Here is a 14,332-nt window from a genome sequence, read left to right as displayed (position 1 = left end):
AGGTTAGGGGACAATAAACAGAGAAAGAATATACTCCCCTGGAAACACCACCAGTATCAGAACCCCTCTCTTTGGGGTGACCTAGAAGAAACAACCACCAGCTCTCCCTTCCCCAAGCAGGTACTTCACAGGCAGCCTTTTGTCTTAGAAAGAAAACATGATCAAGATCAGACTTTTAACCAAAAAGATGAATAAGCAACGCCCAGAAGGTGGATGAAAGGTTTGAAAAACATGCTGTTCCAAAATTCAAAGGAGGAAATTCAAGCCACACATTTTCGGTAAGAGATCAGCTGACAGCCTGACCACTGGCTCTTCTTCTGAAAGATGAATTGCCAAGTCTGCCGCCATTTGTTTCGTTATAGGATGCCCTTCCCTCCACACCTATGAGCTCTGGGTGACCTTCATCCAACCAGCTAACACTTCTCCTGACACACAGCAGGCCTCACGACATCCTGGGCCAAAGACAGACAGGTAAAGCTGCCTGGTGAGAGGCAGGCCCAACAGGTATGCTGTGGCTGCTATGACCTAGGAATCCCCAAAGCCAGCCAGGGACTGGATGCTTGCTTCCAGAGAGGGGTTGTGGCAGGTCAATGCTCCCTCACAGTTACACAGACAGTCCTGCATGACAGTCACACAGACCGGAATAGCACCCTAACTACGCAGAGAAATTTCCACAACGGTGCCTTCACAGTAAGCTAATAATGAAGCCCAGGGAAACGGATGCCCAGACATCAAACCCAGAAATGAAACACAGGTCCTACACGGGCTTCTCCCAAAACTGGAGCAAGTCAAGATAACAGAGGCAGCTGTTTGAACAGATTTATTTATTGGAGAGTCTAAGGCAGCTCTCCGGACCAAACTGTAAATAAGACAAGATAAGATAGAAATAAACACTCGTGGCCGGGCACAGTGGCTCACACCTGTAATCCCAGCACTTTGGGACGCCAGGTGGTGGATCACCTAAGGTCAGGAGTTCAAGGCCAGCCTGGCCAACATGGTGAGACCCCGTCTTTACTAAAAATAGAAAAATTAGCCAGGTGTGGTGGCACACACCTGTAGTCCCAGCTACGTGGGAGACGGAGGCAGGAGAATCACTTGAACCCGGGAGGTGGAGGTTGCAGCAAGTGTGCCACTGCATTCCAGCCTGGGCGACAGAGTGGCACTCCGTCTCAAAAATAAACAAACAAACAAACACTCCGGTACCACAGTCCTCATTAAATAGAATTTAGGAGGCAGGCTTTGAAGGTACCGGCACTCTCACAGCTTGATTAGACTTAGAAAGCACTTTTTTGGCCCCTGACTTTCTAGTTGAAACAAAATTAGTTACCCATAGACTTTGGCAAGTGCAATACCGCGCATAGGCACATAACCCAAACCTATGCAAGCACTAAGAAAATCAAACACTTTGAGTTGGTCTGGTGGAATTATCTCTGACCTTCCCATTACAGCAATAAACTCTCTTTTTCCCTAGTTTGTCTGCTGCTTGTTATTGGGCCACTAGAAAACACAGCTGGACCTGGTTCTTTCCGGGAATAGGGTGAGTGCCTGCTTAGGGCTGGGTATTCAAAGAATCTGACAACAACTTTTATTTCCTGTATTAGGTTCCCCTTACTGCGGTAACACATTACCACTAACCTAGTGACTCCCTAACCTAGTGACTCCACACAATCCAGATTTAGCTGGGCGTGGTGGTGCACACCTGTAGTCCCAGCTGCTCAAGGGGCTGAGGTGGGAGGATCACTGGGGCCCAGGAGTTCGAGGCTATAGTGTATGCACTATGATCATGCCTGTGAATAGCCACTGCACTCTAGCCTGGCGAACACAGCGAGACTCCCCCCCATCTCTAAAAATAAATAAATAAATAAAAATCAAATCTAAATTTGGCCATTCTTGGTATGTCTCCAAAGTTAGCTGTGCTGAGCATAAATTTTAGATTATGAGTTTTAAAAATACAACATGTAAAAAGTTACTCTAATTGGATGGGCATGGTAGCTCATGCCTGTAATCCTGGCACTTTGGGAGGCTGAGGCGGGCAGATCACCCGAGTTCAGGAGTTTGAGACCAGCCTGGCCAACATGGCAAAACCCCGTCTCTACTAAAAATACAACAAAACCCTGTCTCTACTAAAAATACTACAACAGGCATGGTGGTGCACACCTGAAATTCCAGCTACTTGGGAGGCTGAAGCACAAGAATCATTTGAAACCGACAGGCGGAGGTTGCAAAGAGCTGAGATCACGCCACTGCACTCCAACGTGGGCCACAGAGCAAGACTCTGTCTCAAAAAAAAAAAAAAAAAATATGTTGTTGTAGGCCAGCTGCAGTGGCTCACGCCTATAATCTCAGCACTTTGAGAGGCCGAGGTGGGTGCACCACGAGGTCAGGAGTTCAAGACAAGCCTGGCCAAGATGGTGAAACCCCATCTCTAATAAAAATACAAAAATTAGCCAGCCATGGTGGTGGGTGCTTGTAGTCCAAGCTGCTCGGGAGGCTGACGCAGAGAATTTACTTGAACCTGGGAGGTGGAGGCTGCAGTGAGCTGAGATCACACCACCGCACTCCAGCTTGGGTGACAGAGAGAGACTCCGTCTAAAAAAAAAAAAAAAAATTATTGTAATTAAGACAATGAACTTGCTAAACCTTCTTGCCTGTCGAGAAACTTCCTGAATAATACATCTGTAATATATCTGTAACTGCTTTTAATAAGCTTAAACTTCCCTGAAGGCAAGGAAATCATTGGTATGTTCTCCCACAAATGGACCCTACTACCAACGAGAAAAATGAAGCTTATTGAACTGGACTAATGCGTTCATGGTCAAACCCCAAGTCTTACAATACAGTAGAGAACAATTATTCTTATTCCTGAGAGGGAGTTCTTTAAAGAAGGAAATACATGTGCTTATCGAGGGCATTTTCATTCAACTGTCAAAATTTCATTTTCAAAACCTCAGCTTAGGAAAGCAAGGGGCATGTGCGAGAGCAAGAGGAAAAAATAACTACACATTTTCACATATAAGCATGACCTAAGCACTCTCCCTAGGCAGAGTCTCAAATGCCATATCTAATTGAGAAATCAGGCATTTAATCAAACTTCTATAACCACCTGAGTGCATACTGTCTAGTTCTTTACAGAAAAAGTTTGCCAATTCCTGGCATAGAGGGTGGAGTTCAGACTTGAGTAAGTTGAAAATCCTTTAAGATCTTATCTCAAACAGATTAATCATCACCACTCCCTAAAACACCATACACTCTCTCCTATTTTATTTTGGACCTACACAACTTTGCATATTTTATTTCTTCTTCTTTTTTTCTTTTGAGACGGAGTCTCGCTCTGTCCCCCAGGCTGGAGTGCTGTGTTGCAGTGGCGTCATCTCGGCTCACTGCAACCTCAGCCTCCCGGGTTCAAGAGATTCCCCTGCCTCAGCCTCCTGAGTAGCTGGGACTACAGGCGCCCGCCACCACGCTCGGCTAATTTTTGTATTTTTAGTAGAGACGGGGTTTCACCGTATTAGCCAGGATGGTCTCGATCTCCTGACCTCGTGATCCACCTGCCTTGGCCTCCCAAAGTACTAGGATTACAGGCATGAGCAACTGCACCCAGCCTCTTCTACTTCTTCTTCTTTTTTTTTTTTTTTTGAGATAGAGTCTTGCTCAGTCACCCAGGTTAGAGTGCTGTAGCACGAACTCTGCTCACAGTAACCTCCACCTCCTGGGTTCAAGCAATTCTCCTGCCTCAGCCTCCCGAGTAGCTGGGATTACAGGCGCCTGCCACCACGCCTAGTTAATTTTTGTATTTTTAGTAGAGACAGGGTTTCACCATCTTGGCCAGGCTGGTCTCGAACTCCTGACCTCGTGATCCACCTGCCTCGGCCTCCCAAAGTACTGGGATTACAGGTATGAGCCACCACGCCTGGCCTTTTCCTCTTTTCTTTAATCTGAAACTCCATGCTTCAAAACCCAGCTCAGTTTGTTCTTCCTCTATTGGACTTTCCTCAACTCTTCCTGACGAGTAGTGTCCTATAACATTTAAAAATATTTCTATTCTAGTACTTTTGAAAAATCATGGCATACAGTATATGTGTATCTATTATAGTATGTATGATAATACAGACATTCTGGCAATGTCTCTAAGTAGACTATTCTATACATTGACTGTCTTAATCATTTTTATACACTCAGGGCTAAACAGTAGGACCATTTAACAATGAGTAAAGTGGTGAATGAACAAACTCTGCCTTCCTGACCCATCCCACCACCTTTGATCTATCTATCCAAGATTCAGGCATTTCAGACATTACGCATATTTAAGAATAGGAGGGGCTGGGTGCAGTAGCTCATGCCTGTAATCCCAGCATTTTGGGAGGTTGAGGCAGGTGGATCACTCGAGGTCAGGAGTTCAAGACCAGCCTGACCAACGTGGTGAAACCCCAACTCCACTAAAAATACAAAAATTAGCTGGGTGTGGTGGTGCACAACTGTAATCACAGCTACTTGGGAAACTGAGGCAGGAGAATCGCTTGAACCTGGGAGGCGGAGGTTGCAGTGAGCCGAGACCATGCCATTGCACTCCAGCCTAGGCAACAAGAGCAAAGCTCCGTATCAAAAAACAAGCAAACAAAAAAATAAGAGGATACCCTGGGTCTTAACAGCATAGTTTGATTAACATAAATCATACACAGATAATAAAATAAAATATAATTAACAGTAATCATTTAATCTTGATAATTAAGGACTGACCCTGTAGGATCTTTCTATGGGGGGGGGGCATTATGATGAAAATCAATTAGGTGAACATCATTGATCCCACCTCCATTACCTTGCAGATGAGAAGTAAAAAAGCATTTTCTGATTCCTCAGCCATAACCAGGAGATTGTTCTCTTCAAGAAATATTAGGCCAGGCTCACGCCTGTAATCCCAACACTTTGGGAGGCCGAGGCCGGGGGGATCACTTGAGGTCAGAAGTTCGAGACCAGCCTGGCCAACGTGGTGAAACCCCATCCCTACTAAAAATTTAAAAATTAGCAAGGCATGGTGGCAGGTGCCTATAGTCCCAGCTACTTGGGAGGCTGAGGCAGGAGAATCGCTTGAACCTGGGAGGCAGAGGTTGCAGTGAGCCAAGATCATGCCACTGCATTCCAGCCTGGGCAACAGAGCGAGACTCCGTCCCAAAAACAACAAAAACTGGACATCAAGTTATTGACCTAGATTATTTGGCTCTTCCTATCAAGAACGGTTTGACTTTCTAGGGAGTAAAATGGAAATATAACCTAGTTTGAAAGAATGGCTGAGAAAATTAAGAGGGGTAATGTATATAAAGCACTTGGCATCTCATCTGACCCATAAATGTTACTATCATGATCATTTATAAAGGTGGCAAAAGCATTCCAACTACATGATATTTTCACTTGCTGAGATTATGAACACTCAGGATCGTACCCAGTGGACATTCATATGAAATGGTTTTTAAGTTGCTGGGGACTTACACTGTCTTTCTCGGTGGCCTCTAAGCATATGAGAAGTTTTGGCTGTTCAAGTCAGCAAATAATGATAAAAAATTCTGTGATACAGTACATACCCAATCCCCTGAAAAAGTCTGCAGCAGCTGCTACAATTACAAATAGAAGCCTTAATTCCTCAACACTCAGGTAACTAGCTGAACAGTCAGTTGACTTACTGCACTTGTGCTGTTGGTTACATTTTTCTACCTAGAGCAAATGGCCACTACTTTTGTTTTGTTTTGTTTTGTTTTGTTTTGTTTTGTTTTGTTTTTTGAGACGGAGTCTTGCTCTGCCACCCAGGCTGGAGTGCAGTGGCCGGATCTCAGCTCACTGCAAGCTCTGCCTCCCGGGTTTTTTACACCATTCTCCTGCCTCAGCCTCCCGAGTAGCTGGGACTACAGGCGCCCGCCTCATCGCCCGGCTAGTTTTTTGTATTTTTAAGTAGAGACAGGGTTTCACCGTATTAGCCAGGATGGTCTCGATCTCCTGACCTCGTGATCCGCCCGTCTCGGCCTCCCAAAGTGCTGGGATTACAGGCTTGAGCCACCGCGCCCGGCCTAAATGGCCACTACTTAACAGGGCATTGCTACAAATTGCCTCAGGTCCCATATTTTATATATTCTACCCTTATACAACTCTAAGGGATAGATACTATGTCTCCCTTTTAAAAATTTGCTTCCAGTGCCAGGCTGGGGGTTCACATCTACAATCCTAGCACTTTGGGAGGCTGAGGCAGGTGGATCTCTTGACCCCAGGAGTTCAAGACCCGCCTGGGAAACACGGTGAAACCCCATCTCTACAAAAAATACAAAAATTAGCCAGGTATGATGGCGTGCACCCGTAGTCCCAGCTACTCAGAAGGCTGAGGTGGGAGGAAGGCTCAAGCCGGAGAGGTTGAGGCTGCAGTGAGCTGTGATCATGCCACTGCACTGCAGCCTGAGCGATGGAGATACTATCTCAAAAAAAAAAAAAAAGAAAAGTTTCCAACACTTTTTTTTTCTCTGACCATAAAAGCAATTTCAAAATTACACTGGTAAGTTATGGGAAAGTGTGAAAACCTTTCTACCACCCATTTGCCATATAATCATTGTGAATATTTTCACTTTGTGTTTTCACTTAAAAAGGGTTTCTCTTGAAAATATACATTAGGTGTTTTTAAGCTGTTTAATATGAAAATGCTCAAATAGTTGCAAAATAGAGATTAGTTTAAAGCACTACTACTTTTCTTTTCTTTTTTCTCTTTTTTGAGACAGTCTTGCTCTGCCGCCCAGGCTAGAGTGCAGTTGCCTGATCTTGGCTCACTGCAACCTCTGCCTCCCAGGTTCAAGCGACTCTCCTGCCTCAGCCTCCCAAGTAGCTGGGATTACAGACGCCGACTACCATGCCCCGGTAATTTTTGTAGTTTCAGTAAAGACAGTGTTTTCAACATGTTGGCCAGGCTGGTCTCATCTGGAACTTCTGACCTCAGGTGATCCACTCACCTCTGCCTCCGAAAGTGATGGTGAGAGGTGACAACGTGCTGGCAGCCCTGGCTCGCTCTCAGCGCCTCCTGGGCCCCAGCACCTACTCTGGCCGCGCTTGAGGAGCCCTTCAGCGCACTGCTGCACTGTGGGAGCTCCTCTCTGGGCTGGCCGAGGCGGAGGCGGCTCCCTCTGCTTGCCGGGAGGTGTGGAGGGAGGGGCGCGGGCCGGAACCGAGGCTGCGCAAGGCGCTCGCGGGCCAGCGCGAGTTCCGGATACGCGTGAGTTCGCGGGGTCGCACTTGGAGCAGCCGCTGGCGCTGCCGGCGCCGGGCAGTGAGGAGCTTAGCACCTGGGCCAGCAGCTGTGGAGGGTGTGCCGGGTCCCCCAGCAGTGCCAGCACGTTGGCGCTGCGCTGGAAATCTCGTCGGGCCTCAGCTGCCTCGCCCCGCGCGAGGCAGGGCTGCAGACCTGCAGCCCGCCATGCCCGGGCCTCCCCGACGCCGTTGGCTCCTGCCTGGCCGAGCCTCCCGGGAGAGCACTGTACCCTGCTCCGTGGCGCCCCCTCCCATCAACCGCTCAAGGGCTGAGGAGTGGGGGGTGCACGGCACAGGACTGGCAGGCAGCTCGCCTGTGGCCCTGGTGCGGGATCCACTAGGTGAAGCCAGCTGGGCTCCTGGGTCTACCCAGGACTTGGAGAACCTTTATGTCTAGCTAAAGGGATTGTAAATACACCAATCAGCACTCTGTGTCTAGCTCAAGGTTTGTAAATGCACCAATCAGTGCTCTGTATCTAGCTAATCTAGTGGGGACTTGGAGAACTTTTCTCCCTTTGTATTTACAAAGGGATTGTAAATACACCAATCAGCACTCTGTGTCTAGCTAAAGGATTGTAAACATACCAGTCAGCACTCTGTGTCTAGCTCAAGGATTATAACACACCAATCAGCACCCTGTGTCTAGCTCAAGGTTTGTAAATACACCAATCAGTCCTCTGCAGCTAATCTAGTGGGGACTTGGAGAACTGTTATGTCTAGCTAAAGGATTGTAAATACACCAATCAGCACTCTGTGTCTAGCTCAAGGTTTGTAAACACACCAATCAGTGCTCTGTGTCTAGTTAATCTGGGGAGAACTTGGAGAATTTTTATGTCTAGCTAGAGGATTGTAAATGCACCAATCAGCACTCTGTGTCTAGCTCAGGGATTGTAAACACACCAATCAGCCCCCTGTCAAAACGGACCAATCAGCTCTCTGTAAAATGTACCAATCAGCACTCTGTAAAATGGACCACTCAGCAGGATGTGGGTGGGGCCAGATAAGGGAATAAAAGCAGACTTTCCCAGTCCGCAGCAACAACCTGCTGGGGTCCCCTTCCACAGTGTGTAGAAAGCTTGTTCTTTTGTTTTTTGCAATAAATCTTGCTACTGCTCACTCCTTGGGTCCATCGCGTTTATGAGCTGTAACACTCACCACAAAGGTCTGCAGCTCTTCTCCTGAGGCCAGCTAAAGACCATGAACCCACTGGGAGGAATGAACAACTCCAGATGTGCCACCTTAAAAGCTGTAACGCCCACCACGAAGGTCTATAGCTTCACTCCTGAAGCCAGCGAGACCATGAACCCACCAGAAGGAAGAAACTCCAAACGTCCGAACACGAGAAGGAACAAACTTCAGACACCATCTTTAAGAACTGTAACACACACTGCAAGGGTCTGTGGCTTCATTTTCGAAGTCAGGGAGCCCAAGAACCCACCAATTTTGGACACAATGGGATTACAGGTGTGGCCCACTGTGCCCAGCTGCTACTACTTTTCAAAGGAGCAACAGAGCCAGTTTTCTTTTGTTTGTTTTTGGTTTTTTTTTGAGATGCAGTCTTGCTCTTGTCGCCCAGGCTGGGTGCGGTGGCGTGATCTCAGCTTACTGCACCTTTGCCTCCTGAGTTTAAGTGATTCTCCTGCCTCAGCCTCCCACGTAGCTAGGACACAGGTGTCTACCACCACACCCTGCTAATATTTGTATTTTCGGTAGAGATGGGGTTTCATCATGCTGATCAGCCTGGTCTTGAAGTCCTGACCGCAGGTGACCCACCCACCTCGGCCTCCCAGTGCTAGGATTACAGGTGTGAGCCACTGAGCCCGGCTCATTTTTTTTTTTTTTTTTTTTTTTTTTTTGCAATGTCTCACATAGACCAAAACTTTTGTAGAATACAATAAAAGTTAATCGTTAGCAAGATGGACAGGCACCTGGATGTTGGGGCAACGTCAAACTATAAAGTTTCTAATGTATCTTTCAACCTCTGGACTCATTACAGGTAAATCACAAACAGTCCACAGATCACCACTAGTCACTCCTCTCTGGTATGAAGTCACTCGCCTGCTCATCTCACACTAGGGCAATCATCAACTCTCATTAGGAGGCTTAGGGAGGGGGCACACACAGGTTGCTCTAGACTTGAAGCCGAGTGGAAGTGGAGTCAGGATTTGAACCCATCTATCTGACTGCCATGGAAAAGCAGTTAATAATTTCCTCAAATGCAAGGCACCCCAGATCAAGGCGATACGGAACTTACGGGCCATTGGAAGGAATGCCGGTAGAAGAAACAAACCCCCAACACAACGTTATCAAATGGGAAGAATCTTCTAAGTTCTCAAGACTGTCTAAGGGCTGTCCAACCTATGATACCACTCTCCCCATGGGAAAGAACCCAGCAAAACAAATGCAGATACATACACAAGAATATTCTAACCACATATTTGTCATTAAGGTCTTTCCCCCTTTTTCTTTCTTTTTTTTTTTTTTTTTTTTCCCTGAGACAGAGTCTTGCTCTGTCGCCCAGGCAGGAGTGTGGTGGCGAGATTTTGGCTCACTGCAACCTCTGCCTCTCGGGTTTGAGCCTCAGCCTCCTGAGTAGCTGGGATTACAGGCAGGCGCTACCACGCCCAGCTAAGTATTTTTAGTAGAGATGGGGGTTTCACCATGTTGGTCAAGCTGGTCTGGAACTCCTGACCTCATGATCCTGCCTCAGCCTCCCAAAGTGCTGGGATTACAGGCGTGAGCCACCATGCCCGGCCTTCTTTTGGTTTTTACGTTTGGCTCATAAGCGTGGTCAGTTGGTGTCAGAGGTTAAGGAGGCTGCCAGGTAAGAAGCTCTCTGGGTGGGTACAGAACCGGTTTTAAAAGCCTGGCTCAGCTGGGCACGGTGCCTCAAGCCTGTAATCCCAGCGCTTTCAGATGCCGAGGCGGCAGACTGCTGGAGTCCAGGAGTTCAAGACCAGCCTGGGCAACTTAGCAAGACCTCCTCTCTACAAAAAATACAAAAATTGGCCAGGTGTGGCCAATAATCCCACTTCCTAGGGAGGCTGAGGTGGGAGGATGGCTTGAGCACGGGAGGCGGAGGCTGCAGTAGCTGAGATGCTGCCAATGCACTCCAGCCTGGACGACAGAGCCACACCGTTTTAATCAATCAATCAATCAATCGATCAATCAATGCCTGGCTCAGTTGACACTTTTCTTCTTCCGCCCCAACACTGAAGGGACCCGGACAGTTCTGAGCCCTGCCCGAATGCTGCTGCCCCATCTCTGTGACCGTGGGAACTGTCTGGATTTCATACCCAGTGTCAAATATGCCCTCGGCCAAAGTCGGAATTGTGTCTGGGTCACTTGTCCAAGACGCTGGTCCTTGCTCCACCGCTGCTTCTAAAAGGGACTGAGTCTAGCTGCCAGCCAGGCCTTCGGGAGGCACTCCAGGCGGGGACTAACCGCGGTCTGGCCAGGCTGCAGAACCCGTGGCCAGCAGAGGCAGCCCCTGCCCAAACCCTGGATTCAATGTGGTGCTGCTGTTCATTCCGAGAAATTCGGAGACTCTGGCCACCCTGGCTTTCCCGGTGCTGGCGTGCCGGTAGGGGAGGTGGCACAGCCGAGGGGGCCGGCTTCACGGAGGGGCAGCGAGTGTCCCCTCCAGGAGAGGAGTGTCCCGGCGGCCAGGACGCCAGGAGGGGTGCCCTAACGTCTTCCAGCTCCTGTCTGGAACTCCTGGCCGCCCACCCCAGCCCCGTTGCGGGCTCCCCGCGGGCCTCTCTAGCCCTGGGCACCCCGCAGTTTCCCACCCGATCTGAGCACCCCGCAGATCCCACCCACCCGGAGCACCCCACAGATTCCCACCCAATCTGAGCACCCCGCAGATTTCCCCCATCCCCCGATCCGGGAGTCCCCCAGCCCCCACATGCTGCGGCTGCGCCCGCGTCCCGCCGCGAAGGCCCAGGCCCGGCTGACCTGACGCGGGCGCGGCGGCGGCGGCGAAGACTCCGAGCAGCAGCAGCAGCGGCCACAGCCGCGTCGGTCGCATAGCCCCGGGCGCTCGGCGACGGCTCAGGTGGCGGCCGGGGCCCCGCTCGGGGTCCGCGGAGCAGCTCACGTCGCCGCCGGGACCGCCATGGCGAGCGCAGGGCGCGCAGGGCCCGCCTCTTCCCGAGCGGCTGCGGGGCGTCCAGGCGGAGGAGACCCTGCCCGGCTTCCAGCGCCCCGCCCCGCCCCCGCCCCGCCCCCGCGCGGGACTTTCCCACTCCAGGAACGGCGGCCCGGGGGCCTCTGCGGCGGCAGCGCTGGGACCCCACGCAGCCGGCCTACAGGAGAGCTGAGCCTCCCGGAACGTCCTGGAGACTGGAGCCCCGCGGGACGCCCACCTTCGGGGGCCGCGATCCTTCCGGAACGGCCCCGCAAGACCTCGGCCCAGGCCCCCGGGCGTTCACTGGAGCCCCCACCCCTCTTGACCCAACCTCACTCTCCTCTTGGGTGCTTGATCGCGCAATTCGAGGATTCGCCCCTTTAGTCGAAATGTTTGCTTTAATAGCCCCCAAAGTACATATTAAGCTTTCAACCCTCCCCCGCCCCCCCCTTTTTTTTTGAGACGGAGTCACCAGGCTGGAGTGCTGTGGCGCGATCTCGGCTCACTGCAACCTCCGCCTCCCGTCAACCCCCTTTTGAAAAGGGTTTTAAGGGGAAGGAGTTAGAAAGGGCCCAGTGAAGGAGGAGGTGGGGCTCTGGGGGCGAATGGGCTCTGAGCAGGGGGAGAGAGAGACAGAAACTTTCAGCGTTTCGAAACGGCCTGGGGTTTGCCCAGGAGCCGGCCGCGGTGCACGAGGAGGAAGTCCTTTAGCAGCTGGGCAGCCACAGGCCCGCTCCCCAGCCCGAAACGGCACCATGTCCAGTCTGACGCCTGTTGGAAGAGGGTTTTAAATCTGCCCTGTTCTTCCAAGATGCGTCATAAAGCTAGCGCAGCAAAGGAGGGACGCGGTGCGGGGAGACCAAGAATTTAAAAATAAGTCGTTCCGGGAGCCCACTGGACATGTTAGCAAAAATGGGTTTTGCAACATAGAGCTGTTATTTTGCTCTTCCCACATTCTTGTATTTCCTCCTTGTGAACTCTTTTGAAATTGGCCACGCTCGTAAAAATATGTGATGAAATACCTAGCAGACAATTGAATTATGCATTGGATATTTCCAGATATAGAGATGTATTTATATGTTACATGAAAAAAGCGGGCGATAATTTGGAATCACTTCAAAATGATGCACTGATGCCAGGCGTGGTGGCTCACTGAGCCTATAATCCCAGCACTTTAGGAGGCCGAGGCGGGCGGATCCCATGAGCCTCAGCCAGGAGTTGGAGACCAGCCTGGCCGACATGACTGAAACCCATCTCTACTAAAAATACAAAAATTAGTCGGGCGTGGTGGCAGTCGCCTGTAATCCCAGCTACTCGGAGGGCTGAAGCAGGAGAATCGCTTGAACCCGGGAGGTGGAGGTTGCAGTGAGCAGAGAAGGTGCCACTGCACCCCAGCCTGGGTGACAGACCGAGACTCCGTCTCAAAAAAAAAAAAAAAAAAAAAGCACTGAAAATGACATGATTGCAAGAAGGATTCCATTTTCAAACAAATAAATAAAATTAAAAGAAAACGACTGGGGGAAAAATGCCAACATACTAACAAGAAATCGGTTATGGGATCTCGCAAGTGTCATCTGCCTCAGGGGATGTAACCGAACGCTGGTTCAGTCGCTGGCTGCTTGCAGAGTCTAATTAACATGAGCGAGATGTGGTGGAAAGTGATTTTATTTCCCAAGCTAGCAAGAGGAAGTGGTTGGATTCGTATCCCCAAAGCAATCACCTTGAATTGTGAGGTATGGGGAGTGGGAAAGGCAAGGGTTTAAAAAGGGAAAACGATGTGGAAGTCAGGCAAGGATTATGCTAAGTACAATGTCTGTCTGTCTTGTTCCAGGGGCTGTCTTGGGTCCTAGTCTACTGAAAGGGTGGGCTGGCTTCATCTCAACAATGGCTGGATTCTTAATTAGACGCTTTGAGGTCATATCTGGAATTTTGCAGCAGGAGCTCCAGGCTTGGTCTGTCTGTCTCAAGCTTAGCGTCTGGAACCTCTAAGAAGGCATATAACTAGACACGATCATAAATGTGAAGGGAGTTTATACTGTGAAGAAGGGAGGGACGTGGAGCCCATTTTAAGGCTAAGGAAAAAGGCTTCTGCAGTTTGCTTCAAGGTCACATCTTTGATGGCTGGGTGCGGTGGCTCACGCCTGTAATCCCAACGCTTTGAGAGGCTGAGCCAGGTGGATCACCTGAGGTCGGGAGTTCAAGACCAGCCTGGCCAACATGGTGAAACCCGTCTCTACTAAAAATACAAAAATTAGCCAGGTGTGGTGGCATGTGCCTGTAATCCCAGCTACTTGGGAAGCTGAGACAGGAGGGAGGTGGAGGTTACAGTGAGCTGAAATCATGCCACTGCACTCTAGCCTGAGCCACAGAGCAAGACTGTCAAAAAAAAAAAAAAAAGTTACTTGTTTGTTTTCTCATTCTAAAGAAATACTTTTGGCCAGATGTGGTGGCTCACAGCGGTAATTCCAGCACTTTGGGAGGCCGAGGCGGGTGGATCACCTGAGGTCAGGAGTTCAAGACCAGCCTGGCCAACATGGTAAAACCCCATCTCTACTAAAAATACAAAAATTAGCCAGGCATAGTGGCAGGTGCTTGTAATCCCAGCTACTTGGGAGGCTGAGGCATGAGAATTGCTTGAACCAGGGAGGTGGAGGTTGCAGTGAGCTGTGATAGCGCCACTGTGCTCCAGCCTGGGTGGCAGAGTAAGGCTCCATCTCCGGGGGGAAAAAAAAAAAAGCAATACTTTGGTGCCTAATTTTATAGTGAGTTGTGTATTTGTTTATAAACGGGGCTGCATATATTATATACACTTCAGCCCTACAAACCCTGCATCTGCACCATCCCTTTCCATTAATTCCTTACCTTCTAATCAGTTGACCTTTCTGAAGCATTTCTAATAGCCTAGAGGGGTTATCAGGAGAGTGGGCA

At 49.7% G+C, this 14,332-nt stretch overlaps 1 protein-coding gene across 2 annotated transcripts in view; it reads right to left on the bottom strand.

Annotated features, from left to right (window-relative positions):
* The window catches only part of IFNGR2 (interferon gamma receptor 2), a 37,976-nt gene extending 25,867 nt beyond the window's left edge, over nt 1-12,109 (bottom strand). The window contains exon 1 of one of the 2 annotated variants that reach the window (XM_033232360.1): nt 11,233-12,109. In XM_033232360.1, the coding sequence (XP_033088251.1) occupies nt 11,233-11,305 (73 nt within the window). In that variant the 5' untranslated portion in view covers nt 11,306-12,109. Of the gene's footprint in view, nt 1-3,865; nt 4,062-11,232 lie in introns of those variants that run through there. The other variant, XM_033232359.1, reaches the window with a different exon arrangement.
* Nucleotides 12,110-14,332: the final 2,223 nt, after the last annotated feature.

Source organism: Trachypithecus francoisi, unplaced genomic scaffold (genome assembly GCF_009764315.1).
Source record: "Trachypithecus francoisi isolate TF-2019V2 unplaced genomic scaffold, Tfra_2.0 Lachesis_group14, whole genome shotgun sequence".
In the NCBI taxonomy this organism is placed as follows: Eukaryota; Metazoa; Chordata; class Mammalia; order Primates; family Cercopithecidae; genus Trachypithecus; species Trachypithecus francoisi.
The sequence above is the reverse complement of the archived record's forward strand: the minus strand, read 5'-3'. Positions and strand labels throughout refer to the sequence as shown.